This window comes from Melopsittacus undulatus, chromosome 3 (genome assembly GCF_012275295.1).
Source record: "Melopsittacus undulatus isolate bMelUnd1 chromosome 3, bMelUnd1.mat.Z, whole genome shotgun sequence".
Classification (NCBI taxonomy): Eukaryota; Metazoa; Chordata; class Aves; order Psittaciformes; family Psittaculidae; genus Melopsittacus; species Melopsittacus undulatus.
The window spans coordinates 85,353,085-85,376,609 of NC_047529.1; the positions used below are offsets into that span (position 1 = coordinate 85,353,085).

At 44.2% G+C, this 23,525-nt stretch overlaps 1 protein-coding gene across 2 annotated transcripts in view; it reads right to left on the minus strand.

Annotated features, from left to right (window-relative positions):
- The window catches only part of PDE10A (phosphodiesterase 10A), a 181,287-nt gene extending 160,999 nt beyond the window's left edge, over nucleotides 1-20,288 (minus strand). The window contains exons 1-3 of one of the 2 annotated variants that reach the window (XM_005150121.4): nucleotides 19,435-20,288; nucleotides 6,494-6,533; nucleotides 4,148-4,157 (exon numbers count right to left, since the gene is read on the minus strand). In XM_005150121.4, the coding sequence (XP_005150178.3) occupies nucleotides 4,148-4,157; nucleotides 6,494-6,533; nucleotides 19,435-20,288 (904 nt within the window). The remainder of the gene's footprint in view (nucleotides 1-4,147; nucleotides 4,158-6,493; nucleotides 6,534-19,434) is intronic. The other variant, XM_005150122.4, reaches the window with a different exon arrangement.
- Between the last annotated feature and the right edge of the window lie 3,237 nt (nucleotides 20,289-23,525).

Consider the following 23,525-nt stretch of genomic DNA (forward strand, 5'->3'; position numbering starts at 1 on the left):
CAGCAGCTTTTCAGTGTTTGTTAGAGATCTTCCATAGACTGTTTCCACAAGTGTCCCAAAAAAAAAGTAATATATTGACAGACTCTCAGTCCTGAACATTGCACAACTAGCTGAAGGGCAAGCAGGAAGTTGCCTGTTTGCAGGATCCCATCAGAAGCATATCAATACTCTAACATCTCAACTGTTACAGGATCAGCATTGTCCTTAACTCATTTTTAATACTTGCCAGAAACACTGGGGGAATTAAAAGTCTGTTTTAAGTCCAAAATGCAACTTACAATTCAGAAACACACCTCTAGTACATTTTATGACTGCTGCCCCTCTGAAAAAGAGCTACTTAATGTTCTGTTTCCTTAAATCTTCCATAAAAACATCACGATCTCTTCATACGCAAAAGATGACTTTTCATCCCCACCACCCCTCCAAGCTGCAGGCCAGCAGGGAAACAGGCCCTATTTTTTAGTATGAAGAAGATAACGAAGGAAAGCCGTTTTCCATTTTCTGTCGGCTATGCACATAAGGAGAAATCAGAAGAGCTGAGTAGTAGTTTCATAAGAAAAACCCATCACAACTTGCAATTCCCTCCTTTCCCTTGATTTGCATTTCCTTTATAAACACAAAATGCAGTTCATGCCATTGAGTTTGTGCCAATGTATGATTTTACAGAAAAGCTGTATGAGAAACTTAGTGGTTCAATATGATTAAAAGACTGAAAAAGACAAATAATGACAGTTGTTTCAGATGAAATTGCTATGAAGCAGAAACTAAGCACACCAACATCTGAAAAAAGAACTTTCACTAAACATAACTTATTCATTAGATCAGACCACCTGATAACGTCTTTTCAAGTTCATTTTCCTGAAATACAAAGTTAAACCAGTCTTCATTTAATTCACAAATGCATTTGGAGACACATCACCTCACTTAAAAGAAAAAAGTCTACTTGAAAAAAAATATATAAATCTATGTACCATTCTCATCTGTGAATCCAGTTCTTGTTTAGAGAGTTTTATTGGGATTTGAGTTGCAAACACATCTTTGGCCTGGAAAGCAAACAGCCACAAAATGACCACAAACAGGATAAATATCTTCAAGCTGTTACAAAAATATACTTGGTTTTACTTTACAAAATCATTTTATCCTACTGTTTTTAAACCACTTGTAGAAGTTTTCTTTAGCAAGATTTATGCAGAGTCAAGCATATAAAAATCAAACCATGGAGTCTTCTGCACTACAGCACATAAAAAGAACAACTGTCTGTCTGGTTACAATTCCCTTGCTATCAAGGCTGCCACAAGGTTTAGCTCATGACTTGCGAACTTCTTGACATCATGGGCTATAAAACAGCACAGGGAATTACCAACAACAAAAATAATCACCATAATTTTTAATAATACAGAGCCATGAGAGCACCATTATGACATTTAGATACCCCTAGCATTGACAGCAACCACTTGTATTACACAGAGCTCATATTTTTCCATATGTTGCCATAACTTGTTTTTTCTGAAGACAACACAAATGAAACCTTGTCAAGAAATTAGCAAGACAGTAATTATGAGAAAGACATATTACAGTGTAAGGCATCCCTGCCCATAGCAAGGGGGGGAGGGGGGGGGCTGGGTGTGTGTGAAACTGGATGATCTTAAGGTTCTTTCCAACCCTAACCATTCTATGATTCTATGATTTTCCAGAGGCCAAAAAATAACATTCAGAAGTAGTTATTGAACATTTCTGGTTTGAAACATTAAAAAACTGCACAGCATTTCTGCAAGTGAAGAAATGCAATGTGTTTCTAGTTGAGAATAAATGAGGTTTTACACACTACTTTAACTATTTTGTCTAATACAGCAAAGTGATTGGGCTTAAACACATACTGTTGCTGCAGAGAGGCTCAAGGTTATCCTGTTTCAACTTAATGCATTGCAGTTTCCAAAACAGACTGAAACAATGTATCTTCATCAGAAAATAATTTCCTGACAGGAGTAATATGCCTTAGATAATTCTCAATAGATTAAATATTTATCTATCAAGTTGATCCAGCTTTATGCATCTAGCTCCTCTAGCTGTATCAATTATGTTGATTCCCTGTTTTAGCACAGCTTGTAGAGGAAGAGACTGGAAGTTTTGTTGAAATTAGATTTTGTGCCACATTTCAAAATATTTTGTAAAAATACTCTCATGAATAAAAACTTTCAACACCGCTTTGAGGGACGGATGTCAGGAAATCAGATTCATAAAGCATGAACAACCCATTACAACAAAAAGATCAAATGATAGGAGTAAATATGGCAACTGAAATCAATGACAAATCTTGCATTAAATGGAATGGAGCTGTGATTTTATTCTGTTTCCAGGAAACACAAATGCATTACATCAGTTGAGATGCACTTCCCATCATGATGACTCGATTGCAAAGTCCTTTGGTAAATTACACTTGAGAAGGAAGAAGCTACTAAAAACATCATTGACCTCTCCCCCAGAAGCTATGTATCTCTGCCTTCTACATAAAACATTAAAAATTTGAGGAATCTAAAGAAATTAGAGACATCATTAATAGACCTCAATGCTTCCAGGAGAGCTAATAAAGATGCAACAACAAAAATCCACAGATCTTTAGAAGGTCAAAAGAAAAAAGACACTCAATTACCTTACTGGCTTTCCTGCTACAAAATTTGCCCCTACAAGTACACTTTGACTTTATGACTAATTGCAATCAAATCTGACCAAACAATATATGCATCAGATGAATTCATGAAAACCAGCAGCTAAGAAGACCAGAGAGACATGAATGAGTGGCACTGAAAGAGAACATAAGTCCCATTCACTTAGGGAGATAGTAGAGGTTCAGCAGCAGCACAAATACTAGGCAGAAACAAATGGGTGGAGGAAGCAAAGAGAGAAGAAAAAAGTAGCAGGAACATCCAGTCTTCAGGTCCAATGCTCACCAAACTGCCTGGTGTTTAGAGTTTATTGGTCTTTCTTTTAATTTTAATTGCTGTGTCACACATGCAGGTTGAGCAGATTCCCAGTGTTTCAGCAGAAAGACCATGCAACCAAAGTAGCTGAAAATATGAAGACATAAAAATTCGGAGAGCAGCACTTTGCTCAAAAAAAAGAAAAAAAAAAGAAAGCATTATGGCAGTAAGATGACAGTATTTGTATTAGAGTGTTTTACCAAATAATTCATAAATACGCAGTTGTTCTCTTTGGCTTGGTTTTGTTTTTTTCAGAACAGCATTATTACTGAACAAGTGTAAGATAGAAATAAACTGCTAGAAACTAAGTAAGTAAATCCCAAGCCTGAATTCAAAAAGTTCACTGATCTGTGCATCAGCTGATCCGTTGATAAAACTGAAGGACGAGGCTGCCAGATGTTGACAGGCAAACAATATAAAAGACATCAGTAAGTAAAGGACCACATCTAACCTCCAGCAGCACAAGACAGCAAGGCACTATAATCTATGCTTCTGCATGGAAATGATAGTGTGCATGCTGAATACAGGGATGTATGAGTAACCATTATTTAGACTGAAGATAAATTCCTTTACAGTTACTGTACAATTTTAAACATTCTTATCTATTCACTCTTGTTTTCACCCTTTACTGATACTCCTCCCAAAACCCAATACTTATTTTCAAGCTCAAGAGCTCTGACAGAGTTTCAGAAAGATTCCCCAACTGATGCAAAGACACAGGTTTGAGTTATTATAAGATCTACAAAAAAAAAAAAACAAACAAAAAAAAACTACTGAATTTTAGTTCTGCTCCAGTACAGCTTAATACTTCACTCTTTAAGCAACAGCACTAACTGCAGCATAATTGGCCAGGGCAAAGTATATCAGTAAATACACAGAAGGAAGGAACTATGCTCTGAAACAGGAGAAATAAAACAGCTACAAATTCTTATGCTCAAGATCAATAAATGAGGCAGAAAATGGTAAGTGCTCAGTGTCCTGCAGTAGCAGTCATTTTTCTCTTAGTAGCTGGTGAAGTGCTGTGTTTTTGACTCTCAGTCTGGGAACAGAGCTGATAACACTGATGTTTTTAGTTGCAGCTAAGTAATGCTTACTCTGACCAAGGACATTCTGAGTCTCATGTTCTGCCAGGGAGGAGGGGAAGCAGGGAGGAAGCAGAGACAGGACACCTGACACAAACTAACCAAAGAGGTATTCCATACCACAGCACAACATGCCCAGTATATAAACTGGGGGCAGTTACCCAGAAGGGCTAGATCACTGCTTGGGTCTGGCTGGGTATCGGTCAGCTGGGGGTGAGCGGTTGTATTCTCTTCACTTGTTATTTCCCTTCTCATCATTATTATTGGTGGGAGCAGTAGTGATTTGTGTTATACCTTAGCTACTGGAATGTTCTTATCTCAGCCCATGGGAGTTACATTCTTTTGATTCTCCTCCCCATCCCTCCAGGAGCAAGGGGGAGGAAGGGGGAGTGGAGGGAGTGAAAGAGCACCTGCATGGTTCTGAGTTACTGGCTGGGATCAAACCACAACAGCCAGAAAACAACAAACTGCAAATACAGTCTAGAAGCATCTGAAGGATATCTTCCCTTCTGTCTTCTCTTTCATATTTTCTCCTCCCTCCAGTCTTATTGACACTGGTGGGATAAACTTGTCATCCTTATTGTTCTTACCATTTGTCAATGAATATAACTGTATCTGCTAAACCAACAATTCTCTCAGTGAAGTCAAAGCAGCATAAGTAGGTCTAATCAAAGCTAATAATTACCTCACTTCATGGTTTTAATACAAGTACATTTAAACTGTTTTCACTGATGGCCTGGAACAGAACAATGCACCATTATGGTTTTCATTCAAAGTTCCGGGATCTCCAGTGTCTGGAAGCTGTTTACGGAAAAAGATAAACACAACATATTAAGTCACAAGAAGCTATAGCAACATTCTCCTTGAATTATTAAAGCAATGTTGTCTGGCAACGTAATCTCCAGATTAAAATTCAAGTTGTGAAGTCTAATCATCTAATTTGAAACAGTTTTCCCAATTGCTTGGAAAGACAGCAGAGGTGTCTGTGCTGTCTAAGTTTTAGACAACCCCCTGGTTCACAAAACTTCCAGGTTTCGTGTCAGAATTAGTCTGTGCTCACCCAGCAATCACCGGGGTGGGGGGTGTAAGGCTGATCATAGAATAGTGGGGGTTGGAAAGGACCTTAAGATCATCTAGCTCCAACCCCCCTGCCATGGGCAGGGACACCTCACACTAAACCATGCCACCCAAGGCTTCATCCAACCTGGCCTTAAACACTGCCAGGGATGGAGCATTCACAACCTCCCTGGGCAACCCATCCCAGTACCTCACCACCCTAACAGTAAAGAATTTCTTCCTTATATCCAATCTAAAATGTCCCTGTTTAAGTTTTAACGCATTACCCCTTGTCCTGTCACTACAGTCCCTAATGAAGAGTCCCTCCCCAGCATCCTTATAGGCCGCCCTCAGATGCTGGAAGGCTGCTATGAGGTCTTCACACAGCCTTCTCTTCTCCAGGCTCAACAGCTCCAACTTTCTCAGCCTATCCTCATATGGGAAGTGCTCCAGTCCCCTGATCATCCTCGTGGCCCTCCTCTGGACTAGTTCCAACAGTTCCGTGTCCTTTTTATGTTGAGGACACCAGAACTGCACACAATACTCCAAGTGGGGTCTCACAAGAGTAGAGTAGAGGTGCAGGACCAGCCCCTTTGACCTGCTGGTCAAGCTCCTTTTGATGCAGCCCAGAATACAATTGGCTTTATGGGCTGTAAGCACATGCTGAAGCTGCCTCATGCTTTCTCATCAACCAACATCCAAATCCTTCTCCGCAAGGCTGCCCTGAATCTCTTCTCTGCCCAACCTGTAGCTGTGCCTGGGATTGCTCCCACCCAGGTGTAGGACCTTGCACTTGGCATGGTTAAACTTCATGAGGTTGGCATCAGCCCACCTCACACGCATGTCAAGGTCCTTCTGGATGGCATTCCTTCCCTCCAGCGTATGAATCGAACCACACAGCTTGGTGTCATCGGCAAACTTGCTGAGGGCCCACTCAATCCCACTGTCCATGTCACCAACAAAAACGTTGAACAAGACTGGTCCCAACACTGATCCCTGAGGGACACCACTTGTTACTGGTCTCCAGCTGGACACTGAGCCATTGACCACAACTCTTTGAGTGCGATCATCCAACCAGTTCTTTATCCACCGAGTGGTCCACCTATCAAACTGATGTCTCTCCAATTCAGAGACAAGGATGTTGTGTAGGACAGTGTCAAATGCTTTGCACAAGTCCAGGTAGATTACGTCAACTGCTCTGCCCCTGTCCATCATTTTCGTAGCCCCATCATAGAAGGCCACCAAATTGGTCAGGCAGGATTTCCCCCTTAGTGAAGTCATGCTGGCTGTCACCAAGCACCTTGTTGTTTTTCATGTGCCTTAGCATGCCTTCCAGGAGAATCTGCTCCCAGATTTTGCCAGGCACAGAGGTGAGACTGACTGGTCTGTAATTCCCTGGGTCATCCATTTTCCCCTTCTTGAAAATGGGGGTTATATTTCCCTTTTTCCAGTCATTGGGAACTTCACCTGACTGCCACAATTTTTCAAATATGGCAGACAGTGGCTTAGCAACTTTATTCGTCAGCTCCTTCAGGATCTGCGGATGGATTTAATCAGGTCCCATGGACTTGTGCATGTTCCAGTTCTTAACATGATCTTGTACCTTATCCTCTCCTACAGTGGACCTACGGTCTTCATTCTCACAGTCTCTGCGTGTGCCTTCCAAGTCTTGGGTGGTGTGGTCAGAGCCTTTGCCAGTGAAGACTGAGGCAAAGAAGTCATTCAGAACCTCAGCCTTCTCCAAATCCAGGGTAGCCAGTTCTCCTGATAGCTTCCTGAGGGGGCCTATGTTGTCCCTAGTCTGTCTTTTATTTTCTACGTACCTACAGAACATCATTATTTCCAGTTATTGACATACACAAATCTACTGAATATTCCTATGTTTCTGCCTAATCCCTTTTGCAGTCTTCAGTAATCTGCAAATCACAAGGGTCTATTACTGCCCCATAGTACAAGAAAATTATTTTATGCCCACAGAATTTCATGCATGCATTACCAGTAGAAAAACCCATAAATCAATTAGCAAATCCACACTCCGTGCAAGGTCTTCACTATAGAATCAGAAGGATTCAGGGTTTGCTAAGTTAAGAAAGAAGATGCCAAGTAACACTTCCTATCATCAACATCATGAACATTCTGGGCTGGGTAAAGTACTGGGCAAGCAAAGCAAAAAGCAGGTGAGTAAAACAAACAAAACAAAATTAAAAAAAACCCAACCAAAACAAATAAATTAAAAAAATAGCCACTGAGCATGCAAGTAGAGACCTTCATAAAGCTGATTTCCAAGATTATGCAGTGTGAGCAATTGCTTAGTCGTGCCTTTCAGTTAACTAAGCTTAGGCTTGTTTTTTTTTGCCTCAATTAGCCACGCAAGTCAGCCTGAATATTTCACTTCGGGGAGAAATTTCACAAGCACCTCAGTCTCCATTTTAAAATTCACCATTGACCTCTTACAGGTTTTGCCCTGCCTAGCCTGGCCTGGCCCAGCACAGCCTAGCCCATCCTATCCTGGGTTAGCGTAGCCTAGCCTATCCTAGCCTGGGCTAGCCTAGGTGAGACTAGTCTAGCCTGGGTTAGCCTAGCCTAGCGTAGCTTGGGTTAGCCTTGTTTAGTCTGGGTGAGCCTAGCCCATCCTATCCTGGGTTACCCTGGGTTAGTTTAGCTTGGCCTAGCCTAGCATAGCCTGGATTAGTTTACCATGGCCAGGTGGTTTAGTCTAGCCTGGGGAAGCCTAGCCTGGGTAACCTAGCCTGGGGAAGCCTAGCCTGGGTAACCTAGCCTGGGGAAGCCTAGCATAGTCTCCATCCAGGGTGAGATTAGCTGGGGTGAGATTAAGCTGAGTGATTAGCCTGGGTGAGATTGACCCAGGGGAGACTGACTCGGGTGAGATTGTCCAGGATCAGATTAGTCCGGGCGGGATTATCCTGGGTCATTTTATCCTGGGTCAGCTCATCCCGGGTCAGATTAAGACGGGTGAGATAATCCCAGGTCAGATTAGCTCGGGTCAGATTAGCTCTGGTCAGATTAGCATGGGTTAGATTAGCGGGGGTCGGATTAGCCCAGGTCAGATTAGCACTGGTTGGATTAGCGCACGTCAGATTAACGCACGGGTCAGATTGTAAAATCTACATTAGATAAATCATGCTATCTACCCATCTCTGAAAGGAAAATAAATAACATGTCCACCTTTAACATGTTTCAAGCATAGACTTCCAACTCATTTTCACAAGTTTATGAACTCTTTCAGGCATGTATCTTCCCCCTTTTTAATTTTGGTCTAATGGAGATCAGCTCCTCAATCTAGATCACCATGAGGCCACAGAAATGTGCCTACACAAGGGAGAAGTACAGGAAACAGCAGCCTTAATGAGGAAGAACTAGAGCATTTCTTTAAACAGGAGGGTTAGTTTATGTGAACTTCAAGTGACCGTGAAACTATGGCGTAACTGCACCAAGCAGAGCCAAACTGATCTAACACAACATGCTGATGAAAAGATTTATCCTCTCATCAACTCCCAGCAGCACACTGATGTGGCTTGGTTTCCCATCAGCACTAGTGATTGACTCCATAGTGAACTTATTATAGAATCATAGAATGGTTTGGGTTGGAAGGGAACTTTTAAGGTGAAGCTTTAGCTCACTCAGTTTCAATCCACCTGCCATGGACAGGGACACCTTCCACTAGAGCAGGTTCCTCAAAGCCCCATCCAGCCTGGCCTTGAACACTGCCAAGAATGGGCCTTCCACAAGTTCTCTGGGCAACCTGTGCCAGTGCCTCACATTCATTGTTTCCTAATGCATAATCTAAATCTCTATTCTTTCGCTCAAAAACATCCAGGAAAGGGTTTTGACCAGCCTGTGTCACAGCATTATTGGTAAAGAAGAGTGTGAGGACATTAAGTCAGTAGTTGTAACTATGTCTTCATTGCTCCCAACAGCCTCTTACAACCTGCTTCTAGAGGTTACTAGCACACAAGTAGGACCTACAGCCACCTTTGTAGTCCTTCATCAATCATAGAAGCCTACAGCTCAATATATTGGCATACATTCATTCTGCATGCATCACAGGTTAGGAAGCCAGACAATGTGTCCGAGCCTTTCTTCTGCACTTCTGCTGAGCTGGTTGTGACTTCAAGGAGAGAAGCACAGGTTAGGTATCTCAACTGCCACTAGTAGACCTGCCAGAGCTCATCTCTGAGAGGTCTAAAACCTACCAAAATTATATTAAAGACAATATAAAAGTATTTATGCAGTCTTTCAGATCAGTTTGACATGACTAAGTGAAGTTCAGCACAGCACACTTCTATATTTAAACAGAGCTTAAGTCTTAGTAATTTATGTTTTACCAAAACAATTTCAATATTGCTCAATATAACTGCAATTTGTATTAAGAGACAGAGAAGGGGCATGCTTTCTACATGTAGCCAAACCTAGGCTTTAAAAAAAGTTAGAAAAAACAGGAACAAGGTGGATAAATTATTATATTACAAATAAAAATTAAAAAAAAAATGGCATACACACAAGGTAGAACAATAAAACTTTCAGAGTGACCCAGTCAAACAGTAGCAGTGGTAGATGACATGGCCAGCTGGCATAATCAAAAGATTATCAGATAGCAGTTGGCTGACTGGTGAAGATAACATGATAACATTAAGCTACAAAAGGTGAAGAAACAAACTAAAACATTAACTGTAATGTTTTAGTCATTCAGTCATAAAGTCCGTAAGATTCACCAAGCACAAGCTGTTTCTAAAAAGAGGAAAAAAAATATAGTTCAGCAGAAAGAGCATTTGTGTCATCAAAAAGAAAAAATAACCCTCATAGTTAAACAAAATGTAATCTTATACTTCAGTGAAATCTTATATTTCAGTGAAAAGATTTCAAAATTTGATCATTTGCTGGGAGATATTTACATATCAAGTCTTTCATCTACACCAAAAGAAACATCTCAGAGTTTACAAATAGCTTTCCCTATAAGGATAAACATTTTCTTCTGCTGTAATCACATTCCTTTGAGCAATAAAAATGTTAAACTTCTCTTACCATTCCAGTCTTCTTTTTCTGTTTCTGATTTCTACCCCTTCAATACTACTGCCATAGATAGATAAGCTTCCATTGTTTTTCATTAGCATATGTAGTATCACCACACAGACTTGGTTCATGCTTGTCAACACGCAAACTTTGTGTCTTCTCATTCTCCTATGAATATTCAATTATGCATTTTAAAAAGCCTCCCAAAACAGCAAGTTGAGGAAACAAAGACAGACAAGCTAAATAACTGTATGAGTCAGGCAGCAGGCCTCCAGCAATGGTCCTTTATTGACTGGATCCATCTTTCACTCAGGACTTCGCAGAACTTGTGGTTTATTTGCTAGGAGAGCCTGGTCTGGAGAAACAAGGCCTGCCCTAACACCACGAACAGTATAAAGATGCCTCTTCTGGTCCATATGGTTATGTCCCTGCACAAGTAGATAAGACAGCCCAAAGCCTGTTCGCTACTCTTGCCAGAAAGAAAAAGGGCATGACACTGCTTGCGTTCACAAAGCTAAACTCATCTCCTTACACAAGGTCAGAATAGACAAGTACAATTCCCACTGCCTTTTGGGAAGAGCTCTACTTTGCTTTCTCCCAAAACACATGCAGGCAGTTAGGCATATGTCTAAACTGAATCAAGAAGCACACTGAAAATGAAGCAGAATGGGCAGGGCTGGATGGAGCTCAAGCCCATGTCCTCTCTGTGCTTAGTTCAAAAGTATAAGCACTGCATATAGCTCCAAATAAAGTCCAAAAAAGGTCTGAAAGAAAGGCAATCTACAAGCACATTCCTACCCACAGCCTATGAAAGTTCCTACAACATGCCAGATGATCCTGTTCTCTCTACTACCACAAAAGCTAAGACAGAACTTGTAAGGGGAATGCACTGCTCTATAAACATAGAAAACTGCAGGTCATCTGTTGAACATGCTTCTGAAAAGGACACCTCTAATCCCAAGACCCTCCTGTGTTCATAATCACAAACTAAAGGTCACAGAACTACATTTAAGACTCAACATTCATGAAAAAGCCGCTTCTTGAGGGTAGTTGTCTCAGGAGTCTTTACTGGTGATAACTGAAGTCTGAAGAAACAGAAACAGTGAGACACATCCACACAAAAGTGATTTGTTCACAAGCATGAGACACGGGAGCCTGGCATGAAGAAACCTGAGCATACTGGCTAAGGCAGCGCCTGTTTTGAGAACAGATGAGTTCAGTTTCCTGTTACATCAAATGGCAACTTTCAGTCCTACGTTTGCTTTTAAAAAAGCAAGGGAAAAAATCTCTATTGACATCACACTTAGGGCTGGGCAGACAGTGGCAGATTAGGAAATACAATGAGTCACTGCAAATACAGAACACAGAGAGAGAGTTTGCAAACTGCCATACAAAATATAGTCTTACAAAAAAAAAATCGACAATACAGCTGAAGTGAACTACACCAGAAGAGTAACAGTAGTGCAGTGCCTTCATACGACCAAAGACGTTGGGGAAAACATGAACATTGTAAAAAGGATTGGGTAAAACACAGGCCCACCACAGCAAAAAACACCCAACACAATTTCCCAGTCAATAAGGAAGTACCAGCTAAAATAAGCTGATGAGTGAACAAGGAGCAAGTAATATTAAGCCAAAAATCCAGATATAATTGGAAGAAAGAGAAAGCCATGCAACAAAAGCACAGACAAAAAAGCAATGCTCCAAGAGAGAATTCGCTCTGGAGAAGTTGCCAACGTATCTGTATATGCATGAAAGAAAACCAAAATATAAACATGCAAAAAAAAAATGGTGTAAGTAAAAGAATGAGTTATTATAAACTTAACTGCTATATGTTATGGGAAAACAAAAATCATTAGTGAAATACTAAGGCACATACCTTTTTTTTACAAATAAGTCAAAGACCATTAGAAAAGAGGATAGTAGCTTTATCAGTTTGGAAGAAAATAAAATAAGACATTAGAGAAGAAAAAAATGGGGAAATAAAAGTTAGGCATTGAGGAAAATTACAAAAGAATAAATAGGATGCACACTTAGCCACTATAATTCAGGCAAAGCATTTTCTTCTCTGAATTAGCAGAACACCCCAATGTTGCAGAAATGTGACTAAATCCAGGGTAAAGAAAGGGGCTCCTCTCCTGCCAGTTAGGAAATTTCACAGGCGAAGTAAAGTAAACAGTATTATTAAGGTCAACACGGTAATGCTTGTCAGCAGCTAGAAATGGCTAATGTCAGGAAGGATTAGAAATGCAAGGTTTCTGTACAAAGCTGTTAGAACTTCAGATGCAGTTTTCTTTCCTCTAGGAACTATTTGTGGCTTGACATTAGGGGATTTCTTTTTGATGCAAGTGGAAGGGTAAGAGGAAAGAAGAGTGTTGAAATTACTAACAGCTGAATAAACTTTGTTAAGAGAAGTACAGCTCAGCTCCACAGAAGGTGGTTGGTAATGCAGAAATAAGGAATCAGATCAATAAGTGCTAATGAAAGCACTAAATCTTCACAGTTTTCCAGAAGGAAGGTGGATTAATTGGTCTCAGATCGTGACAATCTCTTCCTTGGATCCCAATATCAAAGGAGGCAAGATTACTACTGCTTCTGTGTTGAGGATTTTTTATTATTATTTTAATTAGAAAACGCTGAAATGAGAATGAGTTTTCTAAGACAGTAAATAACATCCAAAAGCCTTCTCTTTTGGTATTGAGCCAGAACTATTTTGGAAAGCCTTCAATTGATACAGGGACCCCAATTCTAGTCCTATTGACCCATAAGATTTGCGGTCTCTTAATGATGTAATATTTTATTCCTAAACTCACGCACTCAGACTAAAACTTGCTATCAGTGTATTTTTTAAAAGAATATGAAATTTGGAATCGCAGTATTTTTCTTCTTAATACCACCTACAAAAAAGCGCTAAAGAGTGGGGAACTCAGAAAGCTTCCTGTGGCAATAAATCGCTGGGAAAATGATATATAAAAAGAATTCCAAAATAAAGGAGTTCCTTGTAAATATGTAAATTATACACTTTTTGAACTAATTCATACTCTTGCCAAGTTCAAGTTGGTTTTTGTTCTTTGGGTTTTTTTACCCTAACAACATAATTAGCATACTTCCAAGTGAAATAAAGGATTCTCAGCATGCGCTAGAAGTAAAGATTAATTCATCAATTTACCACAGAAATTCAGAACTTGCTAACCAGATTGTCCTTCTCTCCTGCAAAAACAAGCACATCATGAGTATTTTAGAATGTTCATTTGTTAATAAAGTCGTAATTGTCAGTCTGTTACCTGCCTTTTGAACTGTCTCATTTGAGTGTGCAACACGTCAATACATTGTTTGGCATAGCAGAAGCCAAAGTCTTCTAACAAACATCAGCCAGGATGGTTCCTCCCACACTAATTATGACAGCTTGGCAAGAAGTGATGATGAAACCACAGAAATACACCGCTTTTTCATAAGCTTTTAAAAAAGGGACAATGGGGGGCAGAGGGGATACCCACCTCCCAAGATGGAAATCCTGTTCCCTCACCTTGAAACAAATTAGAAAGAAAAACCAGCATCATTTAATAGAAGAGATAAAAGCTGAGGCTTAATTCAACACAGTTGCCACGTTCAACCACGTCAGCTTGTCACATCCCACAGGAGAGGCTGAGTGAGCTGTGACATCCTTCAAATGGCAAAGGAATGTAGTACTGCAAGGAACTGTCAATCAGTAGGTGGCACTCTTCAAGTTCTAACAGTGGGAAGCCAAGAACCAGCGCAAATGAGGACACATTACATAGCAAAGTCTTGATCTTTAGCAGAAATATCAATAAGAAATATTAATCAATTTTAACCATAACTGACACCCACGGGAAATGCAATGGCTTCATTTCAGTAAAATATACAGCAGTCCTTGTACATAATCTCTGAAGTTCACAAGAATTCTAATTTTAGAGTGTTACAAAAATTTTGGATTAACACTACGGTATACTAGTGTACTAAAACCAGTATTTTAAGAAATCATCCATTACGACTGCAGAATACTTTGAGTGCAGTCTTGTAGTTAATTATGCAGATCATGTTGGGGTTTTTAACATAACAAGCCACAGCACAATTACTTAGGTATTGCCACAGCTGTTCTTCAAGGCTGGGCAGTAAATTTGTTGCAATAAATGAAACAGATAACAACCTTTTGGAACAATATATGAATTGGTTTTCTATTATATTTACTTGTGACAATGTGGTCAATGCACCAAAAGATTCAGCTGTTTTCAGAGTTCAAATCAATGCAAGGTATAACAAAAATCAAAACATGGTTCCATAAAGCAGATGTCACATTTTCCATTCGTGCAAATAGTGCTTCTTCATTTAACAATTACAGGGTTTTAAAATTTTAAAATACAGATTAAAATCCACACGCATTGCTGCTTATTTAATAAAAAAAGTAAAGGAAGAGGAGATTTAGTAACAAGAGTTCAAGTACAGGTACTTGTAAGCAGAATAGCCAGCAGAGGGAGCATAAAAACAAAGAAAATAAAAATCCCAAAGAGCTCTTTTTCCTTTTATATATTTTTCATGATCTTAGCTTTCTTTTAGAACAGAATCATAGTGCCCAAAGTGCAAAAACTAGAATATCGTAAAAACCACTGAATTTTAAAGTATTAAACATAATGACTTGAAACTAAATACTTTTTTAAGTAGCATTTAAAAAAAAACAGCTCATATTAGTCTCATCAAACACACAAGGTTAACATCGACCAACAAGCTGCATAAGCTATATCCAGCTTATAAATTCACACACACAGAGACTCTCATTTTCCAAACAAAAAACTGAGTTAATTATTTGAGTACACTGAATGTTAGATACAAAGTATTTGTATTAGAATACAGCACAAAGTGTTAAAAGTGAACAAAAGGCACTGTTCTACTGATCTGCACAAGAGAAGATTTAAAAGCAAGTAAGCCAAGTATATGCCCTAGATCCATAGTGGGAATGAGCATTTACAGGACTGTTTCAAAATCAAGTCACTGCGTTACGCGTATGCTGAAGTCAAAACTCGTGCTTTCAGGTTTTCAATATGTCCAACCAATAAGCGTGGCTTAAACATGAGCAAAAGGAAGGAGAACACAAACAGGGTGATTGGAGCTGCCGAACTTGTGTTAGAATCTTACATGGGCTGCCATCCTCCTCACGCAAGTGACAAAGAGAAACCATCTCCCAACTCACCTACACTATCACACTGTGCATAATTACACCTTCCAGGGTCCGTTTTACACAAGGAGCAAGCTAACTGAGTTAACAGTGAAGGTATCACCTCCCCTCTCGAGGCCTATGAGTGCTAGGTACCCCCAAGCCATCAGGCAAACATGGACTGCTGAGCTGAGGAGTCAAAGGGACAGAGGATTAGTTATTTCAAATTTAAACTGCATGCATTATAGGCAACCATTTGTAGAAATACCAACTTGGGCAAGCAAGTCCTTTTTCACTTGTGCCCACAGTTTCCATTTCCTTTCCATGCCATTCCCTGCTGTCTGCCCTCTGCATCAGTCTGTTATCCCCCTGAATAGAATGGCAGTGCTTCAGACCAGGATGCATGGTGTTCCTATACATTAATACAAAAATGTGGTATTATAAAACATCAGTCCTGATGGGAGCCACTGAATGCCATTACTTATGATGGTAACTATACACTGCATTAGTGACAATTTTGCTTTCAATTAAAGTGGAGCCAGAATCCCTGGGTGAAAACCAGAAACAATTGTTTTCTACATCAGCATCTACATTTTAAGGATGATTTAATTGTAAAACCAAACTCTGTCCACCTTTACACATGGGATTCATTGGTGAAGATCAGCATTTGGATGGCAAAACCCTGATTACAAGTAATGAATACACAGACCAGGAAAGAGAGTCAAGCCAAGATTAATTTTCCCATTAGCGCAGGTAACAGAAACACTTTATTTAAACTTTAATTGCTATTTTCTTCCACAGCACTACAGATCTTACATCTAGTCTTTCTTAAGAGCACTACTCAATCAGAAAGTCTTAGCATCTGGTACATGAAAGTGCAGAATAAACTCACAGCATCACAAAAGAATAAAAGAAAGCAGATAAAAGATAACTGTATAAAATATAAATATACTAATACTACTCTAATAAGCAGAAAGCCCCCCACACTGTAAAATACTCATACCTGTGAGCAGACTCACAGAACACAGACAAAATATGCTACATACGTGCAGCCTGAGAGACCCTGAATGTAGAAGGAACATGGGATTCACCCCTGAAGGCAAGCCATTTCACAGAAACCTGGAATCCCTGGCAGCTTGCAGTATCCTAAATACAGTAGAACTCCACTGGATAATTGATCTGGGATGTTAGACACTAGAAGCTCCTCAAAACGTGTTACACACAAGGTTACAGATCGTAGATGGCTAAGAAAAACACCACACCACATCATGTAGTTCATGCAAGTTTCTTCAGCCTAGTCCAGGGCTTTATTACAAATCTTAAAAACAAAAATAGCCAGACATGGCACAAACTGAATATTACAGAACCCCAAATTTGAATAATATTGAGAACCTTCTAACAAAATCCTGACTGGAGAGCATGCAAATCAAAAGAGCTCAGAAGAAAAAGAATACATCTCTAGCAATTTTATTGTTTTCCAGTTTTAAGGATTATGTTCAGTCACTTTTAAATCTCCCTTCCAAGAGAGCTCAGTTCAACTCTCTTCCCTACAGAACTCTTCAGTTTCCCTATGAAAACATTTAGAATTTTTTCCTGTAAAGTCAGACAGTGTATATGCATACATACGTATGATTTAGAAACTAAAATATAATTCAGAAAACAAAAGCTATGAGATGCAGCACATTACCTTCATTATTCTACATGATCTCATCCTCTACAGAACAATAATAGCCTTCTGGCTGCACTGTATCTAGGACTGTGCACAGTACTCCAAACAGTTGAACAAGTGCTCTTCGGAGTAGCTGCACTGGAACGGCAGTGTCTTGTCTGACTTCCCTCCACTCCTTTTTTCAGCCTGGTTTCCTAAGAAAATCAGACTTAGGCAACCATTCAGGGAGGGAGAGAAGTGTATGCATATGCATATATGCAAGCATGTGAATGTCTGTCTGACCTCACTAATACCTTTTGAGCCGACTGGCCAGTTTCAATCACGTTCAAAAGAGGAGTAGAGATATCAGACATGTAAGTTCTTGAAAGTTTCACGACAGCATTCTGCAGAGCACAGAAAAGTGACTTCAGAGGGACAGGCTGCATGTCTTCTTAGACGTCACTAAATTCACAGTGGAAAGAACCACTCTGCTCCTTCTCTGCCTGCAGGAAAATCTTCAGTCAGAGGTCATAATCACTCAAAGATGACCAGGTCTCTTGAGTTCAAGTGCTCATAAAATAGTTTAAGTTGCATTCACCACAGCTTTTAAAATGGTGTTTTGTATAGAGCTGAGGTTTTCTGTGTCATCTTTTTCTTGGTCTAGCATAGGAGTGAACTGCCCTACATCACACACATTCCCTGGCTTAGTCCTTTGCTCCCGAGATGACTTATTTTGAAACATCAGAGTTGTACCACACATGACAGCATGCTACCCCTCTCGAACAGATAAAATAAAAACTGGGAGAGGTTAGGATTTCCTTCAGGCCTCAAAACTAAGCAAGTGTGTGGCTCGATAACATAATCGACTATTGAATAAAGTTTCAAAAAGACAATGCAGCAAATATATAGTAATATTTATTCACCCCATCAGAGAACAGAACAAGTACTACCACACTTGCAGGCTATTGTGCTATAGCTGTAAGGCAAAAAGACAAATAATGAGGTTTCAGCCGGTATCTCCATAGTTCTTCCCATATCCCCCCAAAATACATACACTATGTACTAGTCACCTGTAACCAAAAAGTCACCTGATAAAAGTATGCTAACAGATTTGCATGCAAGTTTAGGGAGACTAAAGCGCAGAACTATGATTTAAGAAATTGTCACAAAGGAAAAAAAAGCCCTGCGGCTGACTGAAATCACCCTCATCATCATACACTAAACAAGGGGGGGAAATAAAACAGAGTTTATGAGTAAAAAAAAAAAAAAAAAAGAGTATTTCAGCCCTGTTGCACCTCGTCTTGACCATTTATCAACTCCAGCACACGGCCCGGCGGGCCACTGGAGCTGAGGAAGGGCTGACGGGAGGGCACGGGCAACCCGACCCGGGGAGGTTTCAGTCCCAGATCCTGGCGGCTCCGACCCGGCAGGGCATAGTCTACCCGTGAGACGACTCGGAGAGGGAAGGCGGCAGCGGCAGGCTCAGGGCGAGACACCCGAGGGGGCGCCGGGCCGCATCCGTATGAACAGGGAGTTTCTGACCATGCGAAAGCCTCCACCATCACCCCTAACCCAGCTTAACAGTTCGGGCCGGCCAGCGGACCCCGCTACCTCCGGGCTCCCCGCTCCAGCGCGGGGGGGGCAACCGACGAGCCCCGCACCAAGAGGCCGAGGAACCGCTCTCGCCCGCCCCCAGATACGGGCGAGAGCGACCCCACGCCCGGTCTCGGTGGGAGCCGGCGACGATTGAGCCGGCAGCGGAAGCGGCTCGGTGCGGAGCGCCCTTCGCGGAGAGCCTCGGCGCCCCCGGTATGCCGTTCTCCCGTCACTATCACCGTTACAGCGCCGGCCCCCAGCGAGAAGCACGTTTCCTCTCCGGCTTCTTGCCCGCCTCGCAACCAGCCACGGCCGGGAAAGGCGGCACCCAGTACCACAGCCGGATCAGAAACACGGAATCTGCACGCGTGCGGCAGATCTGACAGGGGATGCAGGAAGAAGAAACAGATTCCACCCTTTATCGGTCCTCCGCCGCCGCTTTTCTGTCATTTGCCGATACCACAATGCTTCCTTATTGCTACTCAAGTAAGTAGGGAGGGAGTCTCCATTTCTGTACGTCTCATTCCTGAGCAGATTAAGCATGCACCAAGTGAAAGGCCGGCACACACATTGGTAGAGTTGTCCGACCCCGAAACGATGCCGAAACCCACGAGGCGCTAGCAGACAGCTCCCACAAAGAGCACTCGGTTACACTGAGCATCCCCTTTGTCCGTGCATCCTCAGCACACACCCGCCGCTCCTCCATGCGTCCACGCACGCCCCACGTATACGGCCCCTTTGTGTCTGCGTTTCCCCCCCCCCCCACTCACAAAGAAATGCTCTTTCCTCCAGGCATGCACCCCGCCTCGGACACAGCCCTTCGCCTCCCCCCGAGACACGCGCGACCCGCCGCCGGGCACAGCGCCTCGGTACCTACTTGTGTTCAAGAAACAGTCCGTAAACCTCCTAAAGCAGCTTGTAGAATTAGATCCATCTTCCATGTCTGGCCCTAGGAGCAGGGGAGACGACAAGGAGAAGAAGGCGTCTCTCTGCCGCTGCTGCCGCCTAGGAGTCCTACTCCCGCCGGGGCCGTCACCGCCTCGGATCCCGTCGCCGCGGGCTGCTGCTGCTGCAGCACCGAGGGAATTGTAGGACCACAGGCGAGAGGCGGCTGGAGAGAGGAGGAGCCGGGAGTGGTGCTGCTGGGGGCCGCCGGCTGCGGAACGGAGCAGCAAGCCCTGGATGGAGGAAGAACAGAAGAGTCTCCTCCTGCCGCTGCTGCCTGGATGGGCGATCAAGTGAGCTGCTGCTGCTCCGCCAACATCTCTTCCTCCTCCTCCTCCTCCTGCCGCTCTCGTTGCCTCTCCTCCTCCTTCCCTCCCTTGGAGACTTGTGAGGTTAAAGGAAGACAAGGAGGGGAAATGAGGAGGCGGCGGCAAGAAGTAAAAGGAAAATGGAGAAGCGGAGGAAAAGGAGGGGACTGGAGCGAGGAAAGGAGCCGCTGCCGCTCTGGGGACGATGCTGGCGTTGGCGGCGGAGGAGGCTGTCCCTGCAGCGCGGCTCCTGCTGCTGCTGGTGGTTGTTAGGAGGAGAAAGAGGGAGCTGCAGGCAGCCGAGCCGCCTCCAGGAGCGGGGGGAGGAGGAGGAGGAGACCCGCCGCTGCCTCCACCTCCGCCGCTCTGGCCATGGGAGTGGAGCGGGAGGCTGCCGGAGCCGGGCTTTTCCCCGGGTGCTGAAGCCAGGGGGGCCGAGGGGCGGGATATGATCCACTTCTCCGGGTTGGACATGCTTCCGCTCTTCCCTCCCTTTCGCGGTAGTTTAAGGCAGGACGTCTAGGAGAGATACCGGAGTAAAGCGAAAGGGAAAGCCGAAGAAAGACGGAGCCAAACAAAACCAACGGCGGTTCGGTCTTCGGTTCCCTTCAGCTACCCGTGGGCAGTATTTCCTCCGCGTCCCGTCTCCCCGCACGCACGGAATGCTCACATTTCCGTTCCCCCTTTAGGCCGGAGGGGACAGGGCGCTACTGACCGCCAAGCGGTTCCGATACCCTTTTAAAGTCTGCTTTTCCTCATGCTCCCACCTTTCATTCAAAGCAAGAAAACGGCAACGATCTGTGTTTTCTTCGAGCGGGGCAAAATACTGCCCCGAATGTCCGTGCTTGCCTGCAAAGAGGCAGATGAAACCACCGCAGTGCCGCTTCCAGCCGCGGCCCGGCCGCCAGAGAACGCCCACTGGCGGAGCCAGCGCTTCCCGGCTGCCGCCCTTCCTCCCGCTCCTTACCGGCGCGCACAAGGGAGCGATGGCACCGCAGCTACCTAAAGGGAACGCACAGAGACACGCGAGTAAAAAAAGATCCTCCCTATGCGATCTCTCTATTTTAAACAGCTATTTCCATCTACCGAGATCAAAAAGCAGTCGCCCTGCGACGCCTGGAATGAAAAGTGCCAGCGTGCCGCCCGTCCGTTTCTGTGGGGCATCAAATCCCCGTTCCTATGCGGAGATACACAGTTCCTCCTCGCTGTCCCACATCACACGTGTTTGCTCCACACACGCCCCTCCAGCCACTCCCCCTTATTCCCTTGGCACACCTGTAGCTACACACCGCTCAGCCCCAGCCTTCTAAGACGTCCAGTTAACAGAGGGGCTACCTCAGACGTTGGACTCTGATGCGCCGTGGCTCCAAGGGCCGCCACCGGCCTTGCTCCACAGGCACAGGCGGCGCCGTTCGCCAACGAAGCCCGTCGAGCCGGCACCCCGACGCCCTGGCGGGGTCCCCCGGCGGGCGGGGTCCCTCCCCGCAGCCTCCGGGCTGCCGTGCTCCCTTGAAGGCGCGTCCTGCCACCTCCACCGGCCCTTCCGCCGCCGCCTGGCCCGCCCGGCACGGCGGCACGGCGCTTTAGGTGGGCCGCGCTACGGCGGCCCTCAGCGGGGCAGCCTCCCGGGGAAAGCCCGGCCGAGGGAAGCCTAAGGGCGGGCCCCGAGCGGAGCAGGACCGAGGGCTGAGCTAGAAGCACCCGTCCCACGTATTTCGTTTTCGCCCCGAACTCGCTTTGCCCTGGGCTCCAGCCGTTGGCGAGAGGCAGGCAGAGAGAGGTCCAAGCCCGCAGGAGCTTACCTCCGACAGCGGAGAAGGGGCCAGGCATCACCAACCGGCGGCAGGGCTCCACTCAGCCCGGCCGGGCACTACCTTCGGGCCGGGTGGGTGCCGGCCGCTGGGGAGCCGTTGCCCCGCGCCGTCTGTCAGAGTAACAGCACCGCAGGGTAGCGGGCAGCGCGCCCCTGCCCGCCCGTCCCGACACTGGCGCCCCTCGCCCCATGCTCAGCCAGGATCGTTCGTGCCCCGGGCAGCCCGTACGGCCCGAGTAGCCCCTGAGGCGGTGGCGCTCACCAAGGCGGGGTTCGGCCGGCCCTGCCCTCACCCCCCCCTCGCCCGGTGGGCAGCGGCAGGGCCTCAGGGCTCCCTCTTCTCAGAAGGGGCACCGGGCTCAGAGCCCCGGCCCGGCCGCCCCGCTGACAGCTGCCTCAGGGTGCGGACCGCCACCGCGAGGAGCCTGCAGGTGCTCAGCGGTGGGGCCAGGACACTCCGGATTACACCCGGCTCGGCGGGACGTCCCGGCCGGGGCTTCGTCCTCTCATGTACCTGGTCGGGGCGGAGGGAACCGCACTCCTCAGGCAGACGGCCGGTTCCCCCGGTGCTGCCGCCCGCCAGCGGGGGGAGAAACGGCGACTGCGGCGGTCCTTGCCCTGCCGGGGCTGCCCTCCCCAGGGGCATTGGGAGCCGGCACCCCGAGAGACGTTGCGGATACTCGCGGAGAAGATGTTTCTTTAGCTGCTGGCAGCGGGGTTCCCGAAAAGCGGGACATCCTGTTTTCCTCCTCTACCTTCCGGGGGATCAAACCGCCGAGCCGTCAGTTGCCGCTGCAGGTGCTGCGTTAGCGGGTCTGTGGTGCCAGGTGGCCGTGGGAATCCTCACTGAACTACCGCGATCTTCCTATTCCAGCGCAAAATTAGGCTCTTTCGAATTTCGACTCCTGCTTTGAAAACAGTACAAACCTACGCTTTTGGTTTGTAGCTAAAATCGTTCAAGTGTTTTATATAAATCATTTCAGGGCTTCTTTTGATGCTAGAATACACACTAACTCCTATCAAACTTGAGCCCTCGCGTACTACTTCATCTGGAATGCTGCAAAAATAAGACGCTCCTCTGAAAATAATAGCGGTTTTAAATTCAAGCGCATTTTCAGCCAGTTGAATGTTCCGTAACAGTGAGAAACAATCCACAGAGTTCGCAAAAGGTTTTAAGTGCCGAAACAGATTAAAGATTCTCAGTAAACAAATTAAAACTTATAAAACAAACAAAAAACCTCCGAGCGGGCAGGTTTTACTAAGCTGCTTTCATCTGAGTGGTTCTTAACATCTGTCGTTGCCTAAAAATCCTGAACTAAAATACAGAAAACTACAACTGCTTCTGTGATCCATTTTCTCTTGGTATATTTGACTATACCAAAACCTTCTAAATTATATGTCTGTTTATGCGAGACGCTTTTATTTTCTGAAGTCTCACCGTTACTTACTTTACATACAGAGCTTTTCTCTCACAATTGCCGCAGGATAACTGGAGATCCAGCAAACGCTTAAATACTCTTCGAGAAAGTTTAGCTCACGGAAACAGAACTTTAGTGGATTATGTTTTGTTGTTGCAGCCTGTTTGTTCTGCAATTAACAACTTCCCATTAGAAAATCTCTTACACTAAAATGTTTGTATTGAAAGAGAGAATCAGACTGAAATGACTGACAAAAAGCAAGAGCTATTCACCTGAATAAAAAATTAAAGTTCCTCCTGTAGGCAGATTAGTCCCAAATTGTTCTGTCAATATCAAATTAGTGAAACTTTACACCGTCAATTTATAATTGTAGAAATCTTGTTTGACTATGCTAATCTATGCAAAATGTCTCAATTGCTGTTCATTCAAACTACAATTGTTCAAATATCACTGCCTGAAACTGGTTATCTGTGTATTTAT